At 40.4% G+C, this 23,404-nt stretch overlaps 1 protein-coding gene across 1 annotated transcript; it reads right to left on the reverse strand.

Moving 5' to 3' along the window:
- Window positions 1–483: 483 nt before the first annotated feature.
- LOC133548236 (uncharacterized) lies at window positions 484–22,349 on the reverse strand. The gene is made up of 8 exons (XM_061893555.1): window positions 22,128–22,349; window positions 21,162–21,265; window positions 5,791–6,259; window positions 5,627–5,719; window positions 4,915–4,951; window positions 4,683–4,754; window positions 1,189–2,352; window positions 484–1,105 (listed from the first exon to the last, which is right to left on the reverse strand). The coding sequence occupies exons 1-8, from the start codon at window positions 22,347–22,349 to the stop codon at window positions 852–854; spliced, it is 2,415 nt and encodes an 804-aa protein (XP_061749539.1). The 3' UTR covers window positions 484–851.
- Window positions 22,350–23,404: the final 1,055 nt, after the last annotated feature.

Below are 23,404 nucleotides of genomic sequence, written 5' to 3' on the forward strand. Positions count from 1 at the left end.
AAGAAGTACCGTAAATTAAACTGAAGTTATGTTTGCACAAAATCAAATATGTAACTTTTTTCCAAGGTTTTCATAGTATTTTCATATTGCATACTGTGTGACCTGAACCTCTTCTAATCCCGTTAAATAAAATTGGCCAACCTTTACATTTAGATGTGAACATAGTACAGTATACTCATACAAACTTATTTAAGTGTACCATTTCCATGAAAGTCGGACTGTAGCTCATTCTAGACTGCAGAAAGGGATGTTTCATTGAATCTCGTGATTTTTTTCTTCAAGCATTACCACAGCTTTGAACCACTTAATGTGGTCTGGCACAAAATGGGAGAGTTTGTTCATTTACAACATAAACCCATTTAACACCATAATGGAGCATGCATGTATATCTTATATGCAAACTAGACCAGGTCATAGACAAATGAATTAACAGATTTCATGGAGAAAAGTTTACTTGTCTTACAAAAAAACGTCTCACTAACGATCAATTCAATAATCCATTTAATAGTCATATCTATTTTCTTTTATCCCTCTATTGTAAACATGGTGTCTTTAAAACACGGTACTTTTTTATAGTACATAATCATACGTGCAATGCAAAAAAAAAATCAAACACAAGTTAAAAAAAAGGACAAAGACACTGCTGGAATTGTCGATTATATCACACCAAGGGGATCTCTGTTCTTTGGTCCAGTGGCCCACTGGGTGTGTGGTGTGCTGCTGTTGTGTTGGTGGTCCCTGTATAGGAAGTGCCATGGATCATTTAAACTTTAATCTTTACTGTGGCCTACCCTGCCTACGTCACAGTAGTTGGTCCCAAATTCAGCAATTCCATAAGTATCCCTTTTTAATTACTTCCCATCCACGGACTCTGTTTCTTCTTGGTTTCGGCGCTTGTTTTCGGATGTAGATTCAGTCACTCCCCCCACAGCGAAAACTGTGACGTCTTCTGCTTTCACACTTGCTTCTTGTACCTCTTTCTTTGTCGCTCCATCGCTGTTGTCTTGAGTTGCTTTCTCCATACAAGGCTCACTTGCCTCCACATCATCCACGACTATCTTGATTTCAGTTTGTTTCTTCTTTTGGACCACTTCAAACTCAACGCCTGCTAATTTCAAAGAAAATGTACTGATGTCTAACCAAAGACAAGAGAGCGTGAATTAGTTTACTCCATTAAGTCATACTTACCCAAGTCTTTAACAGGCTGACTCGATCTTTCGTCGATATTTGTGTGTAAATCTCGTCCTGGACTATCATGGGTGAGTGCTGGAGTGGTAAGACTAGAGTCATCAGAAGATGGGAGGCAGATCATACCTGATGAAAGCGCGGAGCTGGTCTTCTTACAGGAAAGTGGGTCAGTCGTGAGCGGGGAACTAATTGCATCTGTAGTCGTTAAACCTGCATTACTGCTGGTAGTGAGGTTGGATTCACTGGATGGGGTGTTGGGGACAATGGAAGAAGAGTCTATGCAGTCAGTCGATGTTGTGGTTGTTATGGTGGTGTTGCTGGCAGGAGGAATAGTGGAGGAGCTGGTAATTGGGGTATGGGATGCAGGAGGAGTTGAGGTCAGGGCTACAGATGTGATTTTAGTGCTTTTCAAAAATATTGGGGCTGTAGCTGCGACTGATGTCAAGTCATCACCAGCTACAGTAGCTGAAATTGAGGTGGTTGCAGCATTAGATTTGATATCTTCTGGTTGGATAATCGGTCCTACAGTTGCAACGACAGTAAAGGCTTCATCACGAACAGAGACTATGCCGTTAGACTCTGGCCTTGATGGCTTAACTGACATATCTGCTGGTGTTGCCAGACTTTTACTGTGATGAGTAAAAACAGTTTCCAAGGTGGTTATGGAAATTGTCGAGTCAGAAGTGGCACAGGTGCTTGGAGTGAAAAATTCCAAGCAAGTGGAAGTATTAGGGGCGGTGGTGGTGGGTTCTGTAACAGCTATTGGGAAATTAGAAGTGGATGGTTCTGTGCTAGCAGGCTGTGCTTCAGGCACAGAAGGTTGGCCACCTTGATCTGTACCGTTTGTGGGTGTTGAAGTAGTGGTAACAGTAGCTAACTCAGAGTCAGACGTTACAGTACTAGAAGAGGAAATAAGATCGTTGTTCGAGTCAGGGTTTGTGTATGTGGTTACAGCTGGAGTAGCGTGACCAGATGGAGCAGCAGATATTAATTTAGGGGGTGTGCTTGTTTCCCCCTCCTCTATTTGGACAAGCTCATTCTCAGGCGTGTTGCGGCCAGATGTTGTGGGGCCCGGACCGGGCTTGACGACTGGCTTTGGAAGCAAAGGAGGCTTTCCAGCTGACTCATGTGCTGACACGCTTGATCGAATTGGATGGCGTGTATCTGATGATTCAAAGTTAAGTACAATTATTACGATACATACGGTACTGTGCAAAAGTGTTAGGTCACAATTACAATTTTTGTTTTGGTAGTGCTACAACAACAATAGACTGTAACTCAAAACAGCATAGACATCTACCAAAAATGGCAAAAATGTATCAGTTTTTAGTTAGCAGGCTACGTCCTTGTTCATGAAAGAATATGACCAGATGGGCGGGGCCATAAGGATTCTGAGTGGTGGAGGATAGCTAAAACTAAAAATACAATTTGTATCCCCCAGGGATTAGAATTTTACCAAACATCCTTCATCAACTATGGGAAAATCAATAATCATCAATTGCTTCCTGTTTTTAACTCCTTTCTCGATGCCATTGTTTCACAAAGAAAAATAATATAGTAGAGATTGGTTTTATAGCTCAACTTCCCAAATCTGATGTCATGTTTCTATGTTCCTTAAACCACAAATGAATTTAAACTACAAACCCCGTTTCCATATGAGTTGGGAAATTCTGTTAGATTTAAATATAAACGGAATATAATGATTTGCAAATCATTTTCAACCCATATTCAGTTGAATATACTACAAAGGCAACATATTTGATGTTCAAACTGATAAACCTTTCTTTTTTTTTTGCAAATAATCATTAACTTTGGAATTTGATGCCAGCAACATGTGACAAAGAAGTTGGAAAAAGTGGCGAAAAATACTGATAAAGTTGAGGAATGCTCATCAAACACTTATATGGAACATCCCACAGGTCTGCAGGCTATTTGGGAACAGTTGGGTGCCATGATTGGGTATCAGAGCAGCTTACATGAAATGCTAAGTAATTCACAAACAAGGATGGGGTGAGGGTCACCACTTTGTAAGCAAATTGTCGAATAGTTTTAGAACAACATTTCTCAACGAGCTATTGCAAGGGATTCAGGGATTTTTACATCTACGGTCCGTAAAATCATCAAAAAGTTCAGAGAATCTAGAGAAATCACTGCACGTAAGCGATGATATTACAGTCCTTTGAACCCTCAGGCGGTACTGCATCAAAAATCGACATCCGTGTGTAAAGGATATCACCACCTGGGCTCAGGAACACTTCATAAAACCACTGTCAGTAACTACAGTTGGTTGCTACATCTGTAAGTGTAAGTTAAAACTGTACTATGCAAAGCCAAACCCATTTATCAACAATATCCTGAAACACCACTGGCTTAGCTGGGCCCGAACTTACCTAAGATGGACTGATGCAAAGTGGAAAGGTGTTCTGTGGTCTGACGAGTCCACATTTCAAATTATATTTGGAAACAGAGGATGTGGTGTCCTCCAAAACAAAGAGGAAAATAACCATTCGGATCGTTATAGGCTCAAAGTTCAAAAGCCAGCATCTGTGATGGTATGGGAGTGTATTAGTGCCCCAGGCATGGGTAACTTACACATCTGTGAAGGGACCATTAATGTTGAAAGGTCCATACAGGTTTTGGAACAACATATGTTGTCATCCAAGCAACGTTATCATGGATGCCCCTGCTTATTTCAGCAAGACAAGTGTTACAACAGCGTGGCCTCGTAAAAAAAAAAGAGTGCGGGTACTTTCCTGGCCCGCCTGCAGTCCAGACCTGTCTCCCATCGAAAATGTGTGGCGCATTATGAAGCTTAAAATAAGACAGCGGAGACCCCGGACTGTTGAAAGACTGAAGCTCAACATAAAACAAGAATGGGAAATAATTCCACTTTCAAAGCTTCAACAATTAGTTTCCTCAATTCCCAAACGTTTATTGAGTGTTGTTAAACGAAAAGGTGATGTAACACAGTGGTGAATATGTCCTTTCCCAACTACTTTGGCACGTGTTGCAGCCATGAAATTCTAAGTGAATTATTATTTGCAAAAAAAATTAAGTTAATGAGTTTGAACATCAAACATTTTGTCTTTGTAGTGCATTAAATTGAATATGGATTGAAAAGGATTTGCAAATCATTGTATTCCGTTTATATGTACATCTAACACAATTTCCCAACTCATATGGAAACAGAGTTTGTAAATCAATAGTACGCCAAGTACTGCACTCCATTATGCTTCATTGATGCTTGAAGACATAATTATTCAAAAATTAATTGCACACCACTGGCTGAATTCTGATCAATTAATTGGTCATTATACCCATCTTTGTATCTGTACCTGTACCCAGGTCCCCACCAAATGTAATGTGTTTGTTCCTGTATATGCATGCTGATAAATGTTTCAGTATGTCAGAATGACGTTAGAAAAACGGTTCTTAAAAGGCTGACGTGGCTTAAGAATTTTGCACAGTATCAATACAATGCGTGTTTTGCTTACCTGATGATGCTGACATAGTTCTGTGTTTTGTAAAAGTTGGGGTTGGCTCAGCTTTACTGTCAATAATGGTGCCTGAGACAAAAAATATGTATAATTATTTAGATAAAGTTAAGTTTTATATTATTATTATTATTATTATTATTATATCTTATTATAATACATACATACATAATATATCTTTGTGAGTGTAATTCCTTCATGTTTTGCATATACTGGATATAAATTGACATACCTTCAGATTCTGCTTTTTTCATCTCCCTCTCTGGATTCTATGAAAAGGATAGGCGATATTTAATCATTAGTGCACAAATCTATTGTTTGTTACTTTAAGATGAGAAGTTCATACTGTCGTTGGAAATTGGGATTGAGGACGAAATAAAGAAATTAAATTCTAGCCAGATGGTAGGCTAACAAGTAGCGGGTTGTGGGACCTGAAGGGCGGCTGAGAAGTGCCTTTGATGTGTTTGCATATCTCTTAGAACAGGGGTCGGGAACCTTTTTGGCTGAGAGAGCCATGAAAGCCAAATATTTTAAAAATGTATTTCCGTGAGAGCCATATCATATTTTTTAACACTGAATACAACTAAATGCGTGCATTTTTTAAGTAAAACCAACATTTTTAGAATATAATAAGTCGAATTCTTTTTAATAACATTGTTATTTATTGAACAGGTGCGGTAGAAATGGATGGATGGATGGATGGATTAAAATGCATTAGAATGTTTTATATTTTGAACGTTATTTTTAACATCGTGATTACCAGCTGAATTATTCATTACTTATCGTGTTAAGCAATGTCAGCTAAGATTTATCTGAGAGCCACATGCAGTCATCAAAAGAGCCACATCTGGCTCTAGAGCCGAAGGTTCCCTACCTCTGTCTTAGAAAGTAGGTGATTGCGCCATAGTTGGGATGCAGTATATTACATTCAAAAACACACACACCTGTGTCTCTTCTGGCTGTGCTTTGGAAACACCAATACGCTGAAGCATTAGATGAAGTTTTTGTTCAAAGCTATGTTGTCCTTCAAACTGTTTCTGAAATCAAGAGTGAAAAGGTATTTTAAAGACCTACAACACGTGTGTTTTTTAATTGTGTACATGCTCACCTTTCTGGCGTTAGCGGTCGCTGATGCTGAACCAGACAGTAAAATAAGAGACTGGGACTTCCCTTCTCTGAGAGCACGGCGGGGTGGCACCCCTTCACCCCTCAGTGGCTGAGCATCCATTGCAGCTGTTTCCTGTAGAGGCGACTCTCCGGGGATACCACTGGGTTGCTCTTTGCCTTTCTCATTTTCATTCTCCTTTTCGTGTTCTTTGACACGGTCCTTATCTTTTTCTTTCTCGGCCCTGGCCGCCTCCCTAAGAGGGCGAATTAGATCAGCGATGGAGGCCTTCTTAGGTCGGCCCTCATGCCCCGGCTCTGATTTCACACCTCGTCTCTTTCTGAGGGTAAAGAAATCCCCAAGCTTCCTCCTGAGTGTTTTCGTGGGCGGCGGGCAAGGGATGGAGGTGGCAGGAACCACTTCGTCCACTGTGATGGATTCCTCATGTAATGGTTCCTCATCTTGCTTTTTCCTATGCACAAGGGTCAGTTGTATAAAATCAATACGTAACATACTACACTAAGCAAAAGTCTTAGACCACTAACTTTGTTGTTTTCATTAGTGTTTTGCATTTTGACATTATAAAAGTTATTTGCTGGACATCTGTAGTAAAATTTAAAAGAAAAAAACATTAAGGTCACAGGTAAGCTGAAGCCTATCTTAGTTGAAAGGCAAGGTACACCATTGATTGTTTGCCAACTAATTCCAAGGCACATATAGACTATGTTAACACTTATGGACAGTTTTAAGTCTTCTGTTAACACAACATGTATGTTTTTACAAGAAAAAAAACCCAAACAGAATTTCAAACTAGAGATCGACTGATATGATTTTTTCAGTCCATCCATCCATCCATCCATTTTCTACCGCTTATTGTGTGAATGTGAGTGTGAATGTTGTCTGTCTTTCTGTGTTGGCCCTGCGATAACGTAGCGACTTGTCCAGTGTGTACCCCGCCTTCCGCCCGATTGTAGCTGAGATAGGCGCCAGCGCCCTCCGCGACCCCGGAAGGGAATAAGCGGATTTTTTCAGTGCCAATACATATTGTTAGTAGTCAAGGAAGCCGATATTCGGCACCAAAATTCATTTGCAGTTAAAGTTAGCTAAACATGACTAGTAAATGTCGGTAACCTACTCAGTGGCTTAGTGGTTAGAGTGTCCGCCTTGAGATCGGTAGGTTGGGAGTTCAAACCCCGGCCGAGTCATACCAAAGACTATAAAAAAATGGGACCCATTGCCTCTCTGCTTGGCACTCAGCATCAAGGGTTGGAATTGGGGGTTAAATCACCTTAAATGATTCCCGGGCGTGGCACTGCTGCTGCCCACTGCTCCCCTCACTTCCCAGGAGGTGATCAAGGAGATGGGTCAAATGCAGAGGACACATTTCACCACACCTAGTGTGTGTGTGTCAATCATTGGTACTTTAACTTTAACTTAAACAGCTGGACAAGGCTTTAGGTTGTTTTTTTGTTTTTGTTTTTTTCCGGAAACAACAAAACAATAGTGACATGTTTTATGTGGTGCTAATGTTGTGATTAATTGAAAAAAACACCTGTCTAATGCTGCGGGTCAGAGGAGCTCAACATATGGATTTCAAAATAAGGGAAATCTTCTGGGAAAATTGGTAAAATATGTGATTTTTCTACTTATGATATACATACAATGGTATACATCTACTCAATTGTATACAATTTTCATGGATACATTTTATTGTAAGGGTTCCCCATGACGAACCCTGAAATATTGTAAACATTTAAATAAAAACTATTCTGGGCTCCTACACATAGTTTATTTTTGAGACATTTTACTAACATAATTTCTAACCTGGATGTTACAGAATGTATGAGAATGTGTGAGCTGCTGCATGCTCCTTTTTACTCACATCCGGCTTCCTCCCACCTCCAAAGACATGCACCTGGGGATAGGTTGATTGGCAACACTAAATTGACCCGAGTGTGTGAATGTGAGTGTGAATGTTGTCTGTCTATCTGTGTTGGTCCTGTGATGAGGTGAGGGAGAAGGGGTAGAAAATGGATGGATGGGATGGATAATAAGTCTCCCATTTTGTCAAGATATTAACACATCCATCCATCCATCCATCCATTTTCTACCGCTTGTTCCCGTTGGTGTTGCGGGGGGGCGCTGGTGCCTATTTCAGCTACAATCGGGCGGAAGGCAGGGGAACACCCTGGACAAGCCGCCACCTCATCGCAGGGCCAACACAGATAGACAGACAACATTCACACTCACATTCACACCCTAGGGCCAATTTAGTGTTGCCAATCAACCTATCCCCAGGTGCATGTCTTTGGAAGTGGGAGGAAGCCGGAGTACCCGGAGGAAACCCACGCAGTCACAGGGAGAACATGCAAACTCCACACAGAAAGATCCCGAGCCCGGGATTGAACCCAGGACTACTCAGGAGATTCTTATTGTGAGGCAGACGCACTAATAAACCCTCTTACACCGTGCTGGCCGATATTAACACAAAGATTGGATTTTTGGAAAAGGTAATTTTTCTGTCATCTTCATGTCCATCCATCTCTGTCACATTGTTTTTTGATTGAATCACAAGGCATGAAAATTGCGCCGTTAATTAGCCCTCGTTTCCGGTGTTGCAGATGGATGCTTGACGAGCGACCCATTCACCTCATATGTGTGGCATATCAAGAAACTGAAAGGCGTGTTATTGCTGCACTGGTGTGCCTTAGGTTCACTCCTCTTCAATAGGTGTGCGAATCTAATGGTGGTCATCCTGCACAAGCAGGCCAGACAATCCACACTATTTAAGAGTTAAGTCGAAAAGAGCTATTCAATAAACTAAAAGCCCTGGGTTATCAACTTATTTTCCAGCTTAACTCTTTTGGTGTCGTAGAGCAGTGGTTCTCAAATGGGGGTACGCGTACTCCCGGGGGTACTTGAAGGTATGCGAAGGGGTACGTGAGATTTTTTTTTTTTATATTCTAAAAATAGCAACAATTCCAAAATCCTTTATAAATATATTTATTGAATAATATTTCAACAAAATATGAATGTAAGTTCATAGACTGTGAAAAGAAATGCATCAATGAAATATTCAGTGTTGACAGCTATATTTTTTGTGGACATGTTCCATAAATATTGATGTTAAAGATTTCTTTTTTTGTGAAGAAATGTTTAGAATTCAGTTCATTAATCCAGATGGATCTTTATTACAATCCCCAAAGAGGACACTTTAAGTTGATGATTACTTCAATGTGTAGAAATCTTTATTTATAATTGAATTACTTGTTTATTGTTCAATAAGTTTTTACTTATTTTTAGATCTTTTTTTCCAAATAGTTCAAGAAGGACCACTACAAATGAGCAATATTTTGTACTTTTATACAATTTAATAAATCAGAAAGTGATGACATAGTGCTGTATTTTGCTTCTTTATCTCTTTTTTTCAACCAAATATGCTTTGCTCTGATTAGGGGGTACTTGAATCAAAAAAAATGTTCACAGGCGGTACATCACTGAAAAAAGGTTGAGAACCACTGTCGTAGAGTTATATTTACACAACGTAGCATTGCTTTGTGACACTCGCTGGCATCCGTTACATTTATCCCCCTAAACCTCACTCCAATGAAACGATGTAATGGCATAAATGTAACACTGATGCTATTGATATTTTAAAACTCCTTGACTCTGTTTTGTATTTTTTGAATGAGGGACAGGAGACTTGACTTGTTCAAATCTTTGAAGAGAAACAAACCAAGATCTGGTCAATAAAGCTTTGCTAATATTGGCAGACTGAAAAGGGCAGCAAGTCACATTAGCACCATGGTTAATTAGTAGGGTTGTAACGATTAATCGATACGACGATTTCTATTCCTAATATTCAACTACTTCAGTCTGTCCTTGGCAAGTTGGCCTTCCGTAAGATAGGTATCGATCCACCATCGTTTTAAAAGGTAATATATTGATTTTATCGATACTACAAACCCCGTTTCCATATGAGTTGGGAAATTGTGTTAGATGTAAATATAAACGGAATACAATGATTTGCGAATCATTTTCGACCCATATTCAGTTGAATATGCTACAAAGACAACATATTTGATGTTCAAACTGATAAACATGTTTTTTTGCAAATAATCATTAACTTTAGAATTTGATGCCAGCAACACGTGACAAAGAAGTTGGGAAAGGTGGCAATAAATACTGATAAAGTTGAAGAATGCTCATCAAACACTTATATGGAACATCCCACAGGTGTGCAGGCTAATTGGGAACAGTTGGGTGCCATGATTGGGTATACAAGCACCTTCAATGAAATGCTAAGTAATTCACAAACAAGGATGGGGTGAGGGTCACCACTTTGTAAGCAAACTGTCGAACAGTTTTAGAACAACATTTCTCAACGAGCTTTTGCAAGGAATTTTGGGATTTTACCATCTACGATCCGTAAAATCATCAAAAAGTTTAGAGAATCTGGAGAATCACTGCACGTAAGCGATGATTTTACGGACTTTTGATCCCTCAGGCGGTACTGCATCAAAAACCGACATCATTGTGTAAAGGATATCACCACATGGGCTCAGGAAGTCGGAAGTCGCGACAGAGACGCTCCAACCCTGCAATCCTTCCCTCCGTTACACAGCCAGCCACAAGCAGCCCAGTCTTCCTCCCAGCAGTTGTTTGGTAATCCCATCTCCCATTTTGCCAAACACTTCACTGAATGGGCTATCAGTCAGCTGGAGACCGGCACGGATGACAACATTCCGTTGACACCCCCGATGACGTCACCCCCTCCACCGTTGATGACATCAGAGACGAATATTTTTTTTTTAATTCACAAACAACGATGGAGCGAGGGTCACCAATTTGTAAGCAAATTGTCGAATTGCAAGGAATTTTGGGATTTTACCATCTACGGTCCGTAAAATCATCAAAAGGTTCAGAGAATCTGGAGAAATCACTGCACATAAGCGATGATATTACGGACCGTTGATCCCTCAGGCATCAAAAACAGACATCCGTGTGTAAAGGATATCACCACATAGGCTCAGGAACACTTCGGAAAACCACTGTTAGTAACTACAGTTGGTTGCTACATCTGTAAGTGCAAGTTAAAACTCTGCTATGCAAAGCAAAACCCACTTATCAACAACACCAAGGAATGCCCCTGGCTTCGCTGGGCCCGAGCTCATCTAAGATGGACTGATGCAAAGTGGAAAAGTGTTCTGTGGTCTGACGAGTCCACATTTCAAATGATATTTGGAAACTGTGGACGTGGTGTCCTCCGGAATAAAGAGGAAAATAACCATCCGGATTGTTATAGGCGCGAAGTTCAAAAGCCAGCATCTGCGATGGTATGGGGGATGCACTAATGCCCAAGGCATGGGTAACTTACACATCTGTGAAGGCACCATTAATGCTGAATGGTCCATATAGGTTTTGGAGCAACATATGTTGTCATCCAAGCAATGTTGCTCGTGTTACAACACTGTGGTTTCATTGTAAAAGAGGGCGGGTACTTTCCTGGCCCGCCTGCAGTCCAGACCTGTCTCCTATCGAAAATGCGTGGCGCATTATGAAGCGTAAAATACGACAGCGGAGGCCCCGGACTGTTGAACGACTGAAGCTGTATATAATACAAGAATGGGAAAGAATCCCACTTTCAAAGCTTAAACAATTAGTTTCCTCAATTCCCAAACGTTTATTAAGTGTTGTTAAAAGAAAAGGTGATGTAACACAGTGGTGAACATGTCCTTTCCCAACTACTTTGGCACATGTTGCAGCCATGAAATTCTAAGTCAATTATTATTTGCAAAAAAAAGTAAAGTTTATGAGTTTGAACATCAAATATCTTGTCTTTGTAGTGCATTCAACTGAATATAGGTTGAAAAGGATTTGCAAATCATTGTATTCCGTTTATATTTACATCTAACACAATTTCCCAACGTATATGGAAACGGGGTTTGTGTATTACATATTATTATATATAACTATTTTGATGGTGGTCCGTGCGGTCAAACTGGACATTTTAGCGCAGTAATGCCAACAATCTGTCCCGACTCCCGACAAAGATGTTGCTGCGTAACTCTATATATACATTCAGCTAATAGATATTAGTAAAATGTAGCGTAATTACTTAGTAAACCACCTTGCAAGAAGCATAAACAAGAGAAACCTAAAGCGTAGGACTTGTCGATTGCCATTTGAAGTTCCTTGGAGTAGGATTCGGATTTGCCTGCGTATCTGGCATTCTCAGTCATGGAGAGTGGGAGGGGATTCAAGAATTTTGACCGTGATTACAGTACCATTTCTGGCAACATTATTACAGATGGCACCTTTCGAGAAATAATTTGAGTACTTTATGATATTAATAATAGCTGTGTCTTACTAGTAAATTTCCTAATCAAGGTGGGCATTCCTCAAGGATGCATGTTATCACCGGAAATAATGGTCAATTAGCGGATGAAACAACTATTTTTTCGAATAAATGAAAACATTTCAACTATTATTGAAAAGATTTAAGAATTATGTAATGTATTCAGGGCTTTGCCTAGACATTAAAAAATAAATAACAAACAGGAGCGCTGAGACACTTAAATATGTCTTGCGTGTAAACTAGTGAGCGTCTGACTGCCGCGCAGCTACTACCGGAAACTAAAAATAAAGGTCCCTTCTCATAATACCTAAAAATGTTACGTCACACTCCCAGCCTGGTATAAATACTATACCACTATTTCAAAATGCAGTAGGAACATGCTTGATACAACTTACAGAAACCTAACTTAAATTAGTCTGTATCATTAGCTGCCAAGAGAAGGACCGTCTCAGAGACAGGTCTCAAAAAAGTCTTTGCAGACCCAGATCTTGTGACCTTGAGTTGTATCTTCCTGACATTCCCATCCTGGTCGGGGAAAGTCTTTGTGACAAGAACCAGGGGCCACTCGTTCCTTGATTGTCTTTGAGCTACACAAGGTCCCCCTCTTGTTGCAAGATGTCAAGTTTAAGCTTGACATCTTGCCACTTGTTGCGATTTTGAAGTGTGTGAAGGTATTCACGCCTCCATCTGTGCCAAAAGGTGTTGGCGAGATGCTGCATCTTACTTCACTGCTGGCTGTAGAGATATTTGTTGTCAAATGTTCCAGGATGGGAAGGGAGAGTGCACAACTTCTGCATTAATAGCGAAGCAGGGGACAGAAGGAAAGGCGATTCTAGGTCTGAGGAGATAGGTGTGAGTGGTGTGGCGTTAATGATCGCTGTTACTTCTGCCAGTAACGTAGACAACAGTTCATGAGTTAGGCGTGATCGGCTAGTTTTTTGAAGCATGGAGTCAAGAATTCTTCTGGAGACTCCAATCCTGCATTCCCAGGCTCCCCCCATATGGGAGGAATGAGGGGGGTTGAAAATCCACCTACACCCTTCCTCACCAAAATACTTCCTAACATTAGGCTCTTTGGGATCTGTAAGGACCATGTGCAACTCCTTGCAGGCACCAATGAAGTTTGTCCCCCAGTCAGAACATATCTGCTTTGCAGCCCCTCTCAGTGCAAAAAATAGACGTAAAGCGTTGATGAAACCTGATGTTTCCATCGATTCGATGAGTTCTATGTGCACGGCGCAGGTGTTCATGCACGCAAAGAACACTGACCACCTCTTGCTTTCAGCGTGGCCTCTACGGGTTCCTATAAAGGTGACAGACCAAGGACCAAACACGTCAATTCCCACATAGGTAAAAGGTGGCTCATCGCGCAAACGGTTCGGGGGAAGATCCGCCATTTTCTGTTCAGCAGTCCTTCCGCAAAGTTTGTTGCAAACCACACATGCGGAAAATGCTGTTGATGCGCCGTTTAGCACCAACGATCCAGTATCCTGCTGTATGAATGGATCCTTCGGTGAAGACACGACCCTGATGTTTGACCTTTTGGTGGTAGTGTCTCACAAGGAGCTTCCTAATTTGGTTGCGGGCTGTAATAATAATAGGAAACTTCTCTCCAATGTCCAGTGTGGCATGCTTAAGCCTTCATTCTATCCTCAAAAGTCCCTTTTCATCCATGTAAGGGTCCAGCTTTCTTAGGGGACTATCTTTTGGAATGTTTTTTCCCCAGCAGCCAAGCAGTCAAGCTCAGCTCGGTTAGTATTTTTTTGCACAAAACTAATTATAAGAGTCTGTGCTTTAATGGTTGTTGTGCTGTACAGGGTTAGTGATATCCCCGGTTGTGACTGCTGCTCTTTTGCGTTCCAGCATGTAGGTTATGGAAGAGATAGCCCGTACTAGTGACTTACACGTGGAAAATTGCCCAAACTGATGAGATCCCAGCTTAGAGTGAGGAATGGAGAGTGCTGTAGCATGGGAATGTACCTTGCTGTCATAGTCTGGGTTGACAAGTTTGTGATGTTCCATTTCAGATCTAGGAATTTCATCAGGCAGGGACAGAAAAGTGGGTCCTGTGAGCCATGTATTGTTCATAAGCTATGTTGAAGGAACTGATCATGTAGCATGATCTGCTGGGTTTTGAGCTGTGTGTACGTAATGCCACTGATCTGGTTTGGTTGACCTTCTAATTCGCTGCAACCTGTTGCAGACATACACGTAGAATCACCTGGTCTGGTTGTAGATGTATCCCAGAACTACTCTGATGTCTGTATATAAATGCATTGTGTCGATACAAACGTCCAGCTCTCGCTGTACCAACTCTGGCATTTCCAACAGCAAGTACAGCAGCTCCCAATTCTAGTCTGGATGGAGGTGCTAGATTCGCCTTTCTTAGGACAAAACCGACATGCCACCCTTCATTGCTGTCAACTACTTTGAGGTAGCCTACGGCAGCGATAGCCTTTACTGAAGTGTCAGAGAAAAAATGAAGCTCTCTCTTCTGAGCGGTAGACAAGGTGGTAGGTGAGTACGCTCTAGGCATCCTGATGTCCTGCAAATCTTGTAATGAATCTTTCCACATCTTCCATTCAGCTTCCTTTGTCTTTGGTAGCAGGGCATCCCAGTCAAGGGCTTCGATGGACAGTCCCACTTGATCATCATCCTTAGTGCTCTGGGGTTTATCAGGTGTTGCCCAAGTTGCTGTCATCAAGGACAGGGAGGTTTAATTTATGGCTGTGAGCAGAAATTGCATTGTGTACTTAGGAGCTGAATCTGGTTGGGACATGGAGTGAGGAGAGATGGTTTTCCATTTGCAAGTACAATTGTACGGTAGGAAGTCACAGCTGCCGCTTTGTGGGCTGACCCGAGGCACACATCCCCTACGACGACCCAGCTAAGATCCAGTCGATCCAGTCGTCGGATGTCTCAGTGACTCCTGCACTTGTCCGCAGAGTGTAGGGTGTGTCTGAACCTTTGAAGAGGTCAAATAATTCAGATCTCGCTAGGGATCTGTTGCTTTGGTCATCTAGGAGGATGTAGACGTTAGTAGCTCTGTCTGGGTGTGCTTTGGGATAAATCTTAACCAGGCCTATCTGGGAACAGAACCGTAGGCCTTGCCCTTTGCAGCAGATTTCTGTATATTTTAAGGTGACTGCTGGTCCAGGTGCTTTCTTTTCACTCTCCCCGCCATACTGTGAGGGAGGGTCCTTGTTGTCTTTATCCCACGGTGAAGGTCCAGGATGAAGCGCGGCTACATGGTCATCGCTCTCACATTCACTGCACTTGAGAACCGTCTTACAGTTCCTCACCAGGTGGGTCCTGGAGAAGCAACACTTAAAGCAGACCCCATTGCCTTTTAGGAAGGCTTTGCACACTACAAGTGGCCTTCTTCGAAAACCCCGGCACTTCTTCAGAGGATGGGGTTTCTGATGTATGGGACACTGTCTCCCGATATCGTCGGGCTTGTAACTTGAACTGAACATTTGAGAAGTTGGGTTGTTTCCTTCGACATCTGTATTTTGGGTAAATACTTGTCTTCTAGCGTATCTTGCCCCTCTTTCAAACTGTTCGTGTTTTTGGGACTGACTGATTAGATTTTTTCGACTGATTTGGAGTGAGGGAAAAACTGGGGTCGTTTGTTCTATGTGCTTCGAAGATGAAGTCAGTGAAGTTGGCAAAGGGGGGAAAGAAAACATTGTACTTTTCCTTGGTGCTGGAGCCTATCTCATCTGCATTCGGGCAGAAGGCAGTGTACACCCTGGACAAGTTGGCACCTTATCGCAGACCAAAAAGATAGACAGACAACATTCACACAACCTATCCCCAGGTGCATGTCTTTGAAGGTGAGAGGAAGCCGGAGTACCTTCTAATTTATCAAATATTGTTTGGGGGTATTCAGTACCAGAAATAATCACAATTTTTAATCCATGACTTCCACCATTTCAATTTCGGGGTACCATTTAAACCAGTTATTCTCAAACTGTGGTACGAGTACCATTAATGGTAGCAGGGCTGCGTCTAGTGGTTCGCCAAAGAATCACTTGATTAAAGTAAAGTCTTTTATTTTCCTACACTACACGGTGTTACTGTTCAAACTGTGTAATGCTACAGTGGCAATAAAATATTAAATATACTTGCTAACAAAAAAACTCTGCCTTGTTTTTGTATGAATATGTAGGACGACAACGCTACTGTATTTTAATGTTGGTCATTATGGTGGTACTTGGTGAGCAAAGCTCTTTTTGAAGTGGTACTTAGTGAAAAAAGTTTGAGAGCCACTGATTTAACAATCAAAATCTATAACTTTTAGTCCTCCATCTTTATATTATTTCACCATGTTGCCATTCTCCTGTATAATGAGTCTTATTTTTACGAATGAAATTTAAGTTGAATTGGTTTATGTTTTTATTATTCGGGTAAGTATGAAATGAGAATAAGCAGGATAAATACACCTGGATAAACTTTCCATTTTGTTTAGTAAATACGTCCAAGTATTGACAAATCTCTTTGTGGCTTGCAAAAATTTAGTTTGGCATTCTTTAATTTTATTTTCTATGTTTGTTTTCAGGGAGTTATTTTGTTTTTGTGTTTATTTTTATTGGTTAATTCCTAATTATCTCACCTCAGAATTTACAGGGACATTGAAAATATTTGTATTAACACGTTCATGGATAGGAAACAATTCACATTTTTTAAGGTCCAGGCAAAGTCCTGATACATTAGAAAATTCTTGAATCTTTTTAATAGCAGTTAAAATTTGTTCTTCATTTTTACGAAGAGTTTGCGCCTGAGACTAGTAAGACACAACTATTATTAATATTATAAAGTCGTCTAATTATCTCCCGAAACTTAATACCAAATCCAGTGTGTTCCAGTACTAGAAAAAAAACGTCATGTTCCAGCGGGTCAAGCGTTTTATAAAAGTCCAAGAGCAGAAGACCATCATGTGTAATTAAATCCCTGTATTCAATAATGTCCATGACAGTCTTATGTTGTTATAGATGGAGCGTCCTTGGGGGAATCGATCTGATTGTTTAAAAGGCAGAGACAATTACGACGGTACGTGGGCCTGTGACTCTGACTAACATGTAAAGAAAATACTTTAGACATGGCAAAAAGTTCCAAGAATTCTACTGAAATATCTACACACATATCAACAGAAACTGAAGCTGAAAAGCAAACCAAAAGTGATGTGTTTTCAGTTTGTGACATTGGAACCGGAACTAGTGATTTTAAAGACAGGACCGCGGACTGCCCTGTAAGAAAATCTGTACTATGGCGTGCGATCAAAAATCTTTTTTTACCTCCACTTTCATATATGTGCATATACTGTAGATATATCATATATGTAAACGTCAGACCTTGTTGTGCCATGTCTAAAATATTTTCTGTGTAGAGCTCCAAAGACATTTTAGCCAGACCCATGGGTATCCCCGCCTTTACTTTGGAAAAAAAAACTTCCAGTGTCAGATGATGAAAAACCATTTGTTTTGGTCCGTTTTTCCGTTTTTGTTTACTGGGGACTTTCATTTTTCTTTTCAAAACCAAAAAACAAAAACGCTTTGTTTTCCAATTTTCTTTTTTTGTATTTTAAAACGAAATTCAAATAAACCAGTCGTTTTTTGTTTTTCGATATCTCCTTATGAAAAGAAAATTGCAATACCAAAACATAGACTGACCCAGAATCATGTATTTTGTTTGACTTTTATTTAGAAAAATCCCATTAATGTCAACCCAACTGGACACACAGTCCAGTTCACTTTGCAGTACATTGCTTAAAATACGTATATCATTAGAAGATGTATGTATTGTAGAGTCATCTGCATACATAGTTATAGATGCTCTTTTTACATTTAAAAAAAGATCATTAGTAAAAAAAAACTGAGAAGAGCAGAGGACCAAGGCAGCTGCCTTGAGGAATTCCTCTATCTATTCTCCTTACCTTAGAAATGTTACCATTAAAATACACAGTTTGAGACCTACTAGTTAAATATATATTCATCCAACTAATTGCACAGTTCTTAAAACCATATGCAGAAAGCTTTCTCAACAGTAAGCCATGATCTAGGATGCGCTAAAATCTAACAAAACAGCGCCAACATATTTTTTCTCATTAATTTGTTGCTGCCAATCATCAGTCAAATGGACAAGTACTGTAGCTGTACATAGAGTGACCATTTTTGCAGGCATGCTGAAACTCAGAAATAAGATTAAGATGGGAGAAATAGTTTAAAATTTGAGATACACAAGTTTTTCGATGATTTTGCTAAGAACAGGTAGAATACAAATTGGTCTACTACTGGCTCCACAGAAGGCTTTTCCTCTTTTTTTTTTTTTGGGTATGGGTGTCACTTTGGTTATTTTCAGGCTTGGGGGAATACACAATCAACCTTAAGTTTTGGGATACACAATCAATTTTATGTGTTGGTTGCACTTTATTCAAATAGGATGTGAATATATTGGCCAATAATTGTTGTTAAATTGCTTGTTTGTATCCATAATTTATCTATACCTAAGCCCCTACAAGAAATAACAAGAATATAGAAACTTCACCTACCATGTCCAACATCCTGTATTTATTTCACAGTAAGACGGGTAGATTTTTCTTTTGCTAAAAAGTCACTCAATCAATTTTAACTCACTAAAACGTTTTGGATCACATCGTTTTAAATAAATGAATGTGGTTCCTGAATCTATCCGCATCATCAAATTATGATTCGAATCGGATCGTTGTTAAAAACAAACAATGAATTGTTACACCCCTATTAATTCGCTAAAAAGAAACATTGTAGTGACACACCTAAGAGGTGGCACTATTGAGTATTCAAATAAACCCATTAAAAAAGTAGAAATTACCCAAATATCACAGTACCTGTAATACAAAGTTCCTGGATATTGTCAGGAATTGAAATACACCATTGTATAATCCAATCCAGAGTATTCCAAACATGTTCAATAGGTGACATTTCCAGTGAGCATGCTGGCCATTCAAGAACTCGTATGCTTCCAGCTTCAAGGAATTGTATACAGATCTGTGCAACTTGGGGCTGTGCGTACAGCAACCTAAGGTGATGGTCGTGGATGAATGGCACAATAATGGGCCTCAGGATCTCATCATAGTATTTCTGTGTATTGAAAATGCACAGCCAATGGCCACCATGTGGACTACTCGATCCACAATGTGGACCAACACAACGCCACTGCCGAACATTCAGTTTCAAACACAAACTGCATTCAGGTCAAGACCTCGATGAAGATGACAAGTATGTATGTTTTAAATATAGAAAAGTTGCCTAAATAGTATTATAAGTTGAACAACAAATGTAACTGTGTGAAAAGGGGCAGATAATATAAGTTTTTACTTTTTTCTGCTCCTTTTTACTCTTTATTTTTTTAAATGTTATCTTGATTGATATTTTGTTTGACCTTGAATGAATGCAATAATGTGAAATGAATTATATTAATATAGCGTTTTTTTCTAAAGACACAAAGCACTTTACATTGTGCAACCAATTATCTACATATTTAAGCTACATTTAAACCAGTGTGGTGGCACTGGGAGCAGGTGGGTAAAGTGTCTTACCCAAGGACACAAAGCCAAGTGATAGCAGAAGCGGGGATCTAACCTGAAATCCTCAAGTTGCTGGCACATCTGCTCAATTAACCGAAACCCAACACCCCCAATGAAAATTAAAAAAAACAAATAAAATAAGCATGAAACTGGGCTTCCTTGAGACGGTTTCTGACAGTTTGTGCAGAAATTCTTTGGTTATGAAAAGCGATTGTTGCAGCAGCTATCTAGCTGAACATGCTGGATATGGTGGTCCTGGGCCGGTCAGTGGTTGTGAGGCCAGTTGGACGTGCTGGTAAAATTTTCTGAAAGGTCTTTGAAGATGGTTTATAGTAGGGAAATTAACATTCGTATCATGAGCAACAGCTTTGGCGGACATTCCTGTAAACAGCATGCCTACTGCACAAGTGCACACCCGCTCAACTTTTGCAACATCTGTTGTATTAAAACTGCATATTCTGGAGTGACCTTTTATTGTGGGCAGCCGAGGGCACACCAGTGCAATAATCATGCTGTCTTATTAACATTGTGATACGACACAGCGAATTATCTTGGCAAAGAGTCATTTTTCACAGATTTGTGAACAACATTTGAGATCAATTAGGCCACTTGTTTGCCTATAAAAAGTTTTATATCTTTAAATTCAGCTTTTAAATGATGGGAGCTAAACAAAAGTGTTGGGTTTATATTTTTGTTTGGTGCAGCTGGGCCTAGGTGGAGGCCTGCACTCTACTGAGTAAATTGTTGAAGAGAAAGAAGAAGCATTATGAATATTCTGTCATTATAGAATTGCTAAAACAAAAAATACGCTTGTTAACTTTCACTTATCACTGTACTATCATCTCCTGATAGTACAGTGACAAGCAGTAAGGGGTGCTTAGCCTGTCCTCATAATAAAATAATAATTATAGCATTGAATATTATAATTTCTCCGCTGGTCAGTCTTATAAATGTGTTGTCTGTATGATTCCAATAATTTCAAAATGTTTGTAAAGTTAAAAAAGTAAACTTTGTGCATTTCCCAATTAAAAACAGCAATCACAAGTGAAACAGCAGCGAGCCAGGCTTCAAATGTGAATTAGCTATCCCTCAAGTCATGAAGAGAAGCAAACAGTACCCTGCCACACCTAAAGGGGCACAGGTCTATGTGGAAATCTGACTCCATCCTTCAACCCCGTGTCACAAATACAGTATGAAGGGACAAAAGCCTCTTTTCCACCACAGGATTTTTCTCATCCACCCAGGATTCTCAAAAACCTTTCTGGCACAATTTTGGCTTGTTTCCACCGACATTACCCGTTGAAGAAAAAACCTAGCCCCAACCTAAAACTTTCCCCAATGAAAGTACCTATTAGCTGGGTAAGACTTTTCCAATAACAAAAATATTTTACCAGCGTGAAAAAGCAATTGGTGGAAAAGAGGATTAAAGCAACTGTAAGTGGTGATACTCACTCCATCTCGGCAGGAAGAACTTTCTTGGTAAAAAACTCCTCCACTCCTTCATCAACACGCCCGATGAGCTCAAGGACTTCATTTTCACTTTCAATTATTGTCTCCTATCATTTGTACAAAATACAAATGTGCATTTCACATCATTTTGTTGAGAAAAAGCTCCAAATGTAACTTCAAATTATGTAACACTGACCTCTACAAAACCCACACAGCCGTTCTACTAGTGTCTCTATAGGTGAATTTTGGCTTCAATCTTTTGCTACGAACCAGCCTCCTGGGAGGCAGTTGCTCAGTAACGTAGAATGAGGAGGAGGGGGTGGGGGGGGCTCACAGATTTCACATGCAAGATCTCTCGTTTTCCCAGTGTGGCTAATGTAATATCAATATTGCAATTATTTATGTTGAAACATCCTGATCTTATTAACATCTGTGCCCATAAGTATCAGTAAAAGCGGGGACAATTTGCAGCAAAGCGCACATTTAGAAGAAGTCATTGGGACTTGATACTTGATATTGCTGGCTCTAAGGGAGTGACTGGATGTCTACAGCCGCAAATCTATGTGTCAACACGATGAGCCATGAAAAAAAAGGGAGATGATGCACATTTTTTTTAACACAATCATGTGCAAAAAAAAAAGGGAAGGTTTGCAGGCTTTTTTCCCCGGAGGGAGCAAAGAGAGAAGGGGCGCTCCAAGCCAAACTACCATCTGCAGTCCTATTCATTCAATCACGCTATTGCAAATCACAGCAAATGGCATTTGTGGTTTCCTTACACAGCTAGTTACCGGCACAATGGCACTGGCTTATTCAAGTAGGGAGAAGGCATCTTTTCAGCTCTCCCCCTCTAACCGTCCCTTCCCTTCCCCCTGCCTCTCCCCTCCCTATTGCATCTCCTCTCTCCCTTCCATTTGATCTCTATACACACACTACTTTGCAATCATGCTCCAATATTATGTTTGACTGTACCTGCGGTCTGCTGGGACGATAGTTGAGTTTTTGTCGGTGAGGTCTCGGTCTGCTCTGGGTGTAGTGCCTAAGAGCTGGTCCACCCAATGGCAGCTCCATTGGGTAGACACGGCACTCTGTTGCCGTGGAGCTCTGTTGCCCTGGCTCTGTTGCTGAGGCACCGTTGCTAAGAGCACAAGCACCAGCAGTATGTAATGCCTCTGCTGAGGTGGGAGGGGCCATCCCTGGCGAGACTGACAGATATGACAACAGAACCTCGCCTTCTCCTGCCCCCTCCCCTTAGAGAGGAAAACGATGAGAAAAAAAATCAGGGGCAGCTAATGGGGAGCAGGGAAAGGACTTTTTTTCAAGGAAATCCATGACAGTGGACTTGGGTGGATGTCAGTGTCATGTTGATTATGTAACAAATTCCCTTTACTTGCCAGTACAAGACTGACCTTCCAGAGTGGTATTTTTATGCATGTACAAAATAGACCATGCATGCATTTTATTTTTAGGAAACATCATATGGATCAGGCAAACATCTGCAAACCCACAAATAAATCCCCTATATTGTGAATTATCATTGCATTGTTTGGATTTATAAACAGTACAATTTATGTTTCAAGCAATTTGGTGTAAACATTTGGACAATCAAGACGGAGTAACATGCTTTTTTCCCCCCTTTGCATACAACAACCATGAGAGCCAGTATGCATGAACAGCCATGGTCATACCCAACTATCCTTAAAATAACGTTTCCTCTTATGAAGGATATGCATGTCAAGATTTGTTATAAGTTTTTTTAATGAAAAAACAATGTCCATGTCACATCAAATATGTCTGTCACGGTCGAGGCAAATGCATACTTAAGTTTCATCCATCCATCCATGTTGTCTTCTCTATCTTCGTTGGCCCTGCGATGAGATGGATGGCGACTTGTCTCGGGTGTACCCCGCCTTCCGCCCGAATGCATCTGAAATAGGCTCCAGCACCCATGCGACACCGAACGGAACAAGCGGTAGAAAGTGGATGGATGGATGTTTGGATTTACAAACCCCGTTTCCATATGACTTGGAAAATTGTGTTAGATGTAAACATAAACGGAATACAATAATTAACAAATCATTTTCAACCCATATTCAGTTGAATATACTACAAAGACAACATATTTGATGTTCAAACTGATAAACTTGTTTTTTTTGCAAATAATCATTAACTTTAGAATTTGATGCCAGCAACACGTGACAAAGAAGTTGGGAAAGGTGGCAATAAATACTGATAAAGTTGAGAAATGC

The sequence above is a fragment of the Nerophis ophidion genome, linkage group LG02 (assembly GCF_033978795.1).
Source record: "Nerophis ophidion isolate RoL-2023_Sa linkage group LG02, RoL_Noph_v1.0, whole genome shotgun sequence".
Classification (NCBI taxonomy): Eukaryota; Metazoa; Chordata; class Actinopteri; order Syngnathiformes; family Syngnathidae; genus Nerophis; species Nerophis ophidion.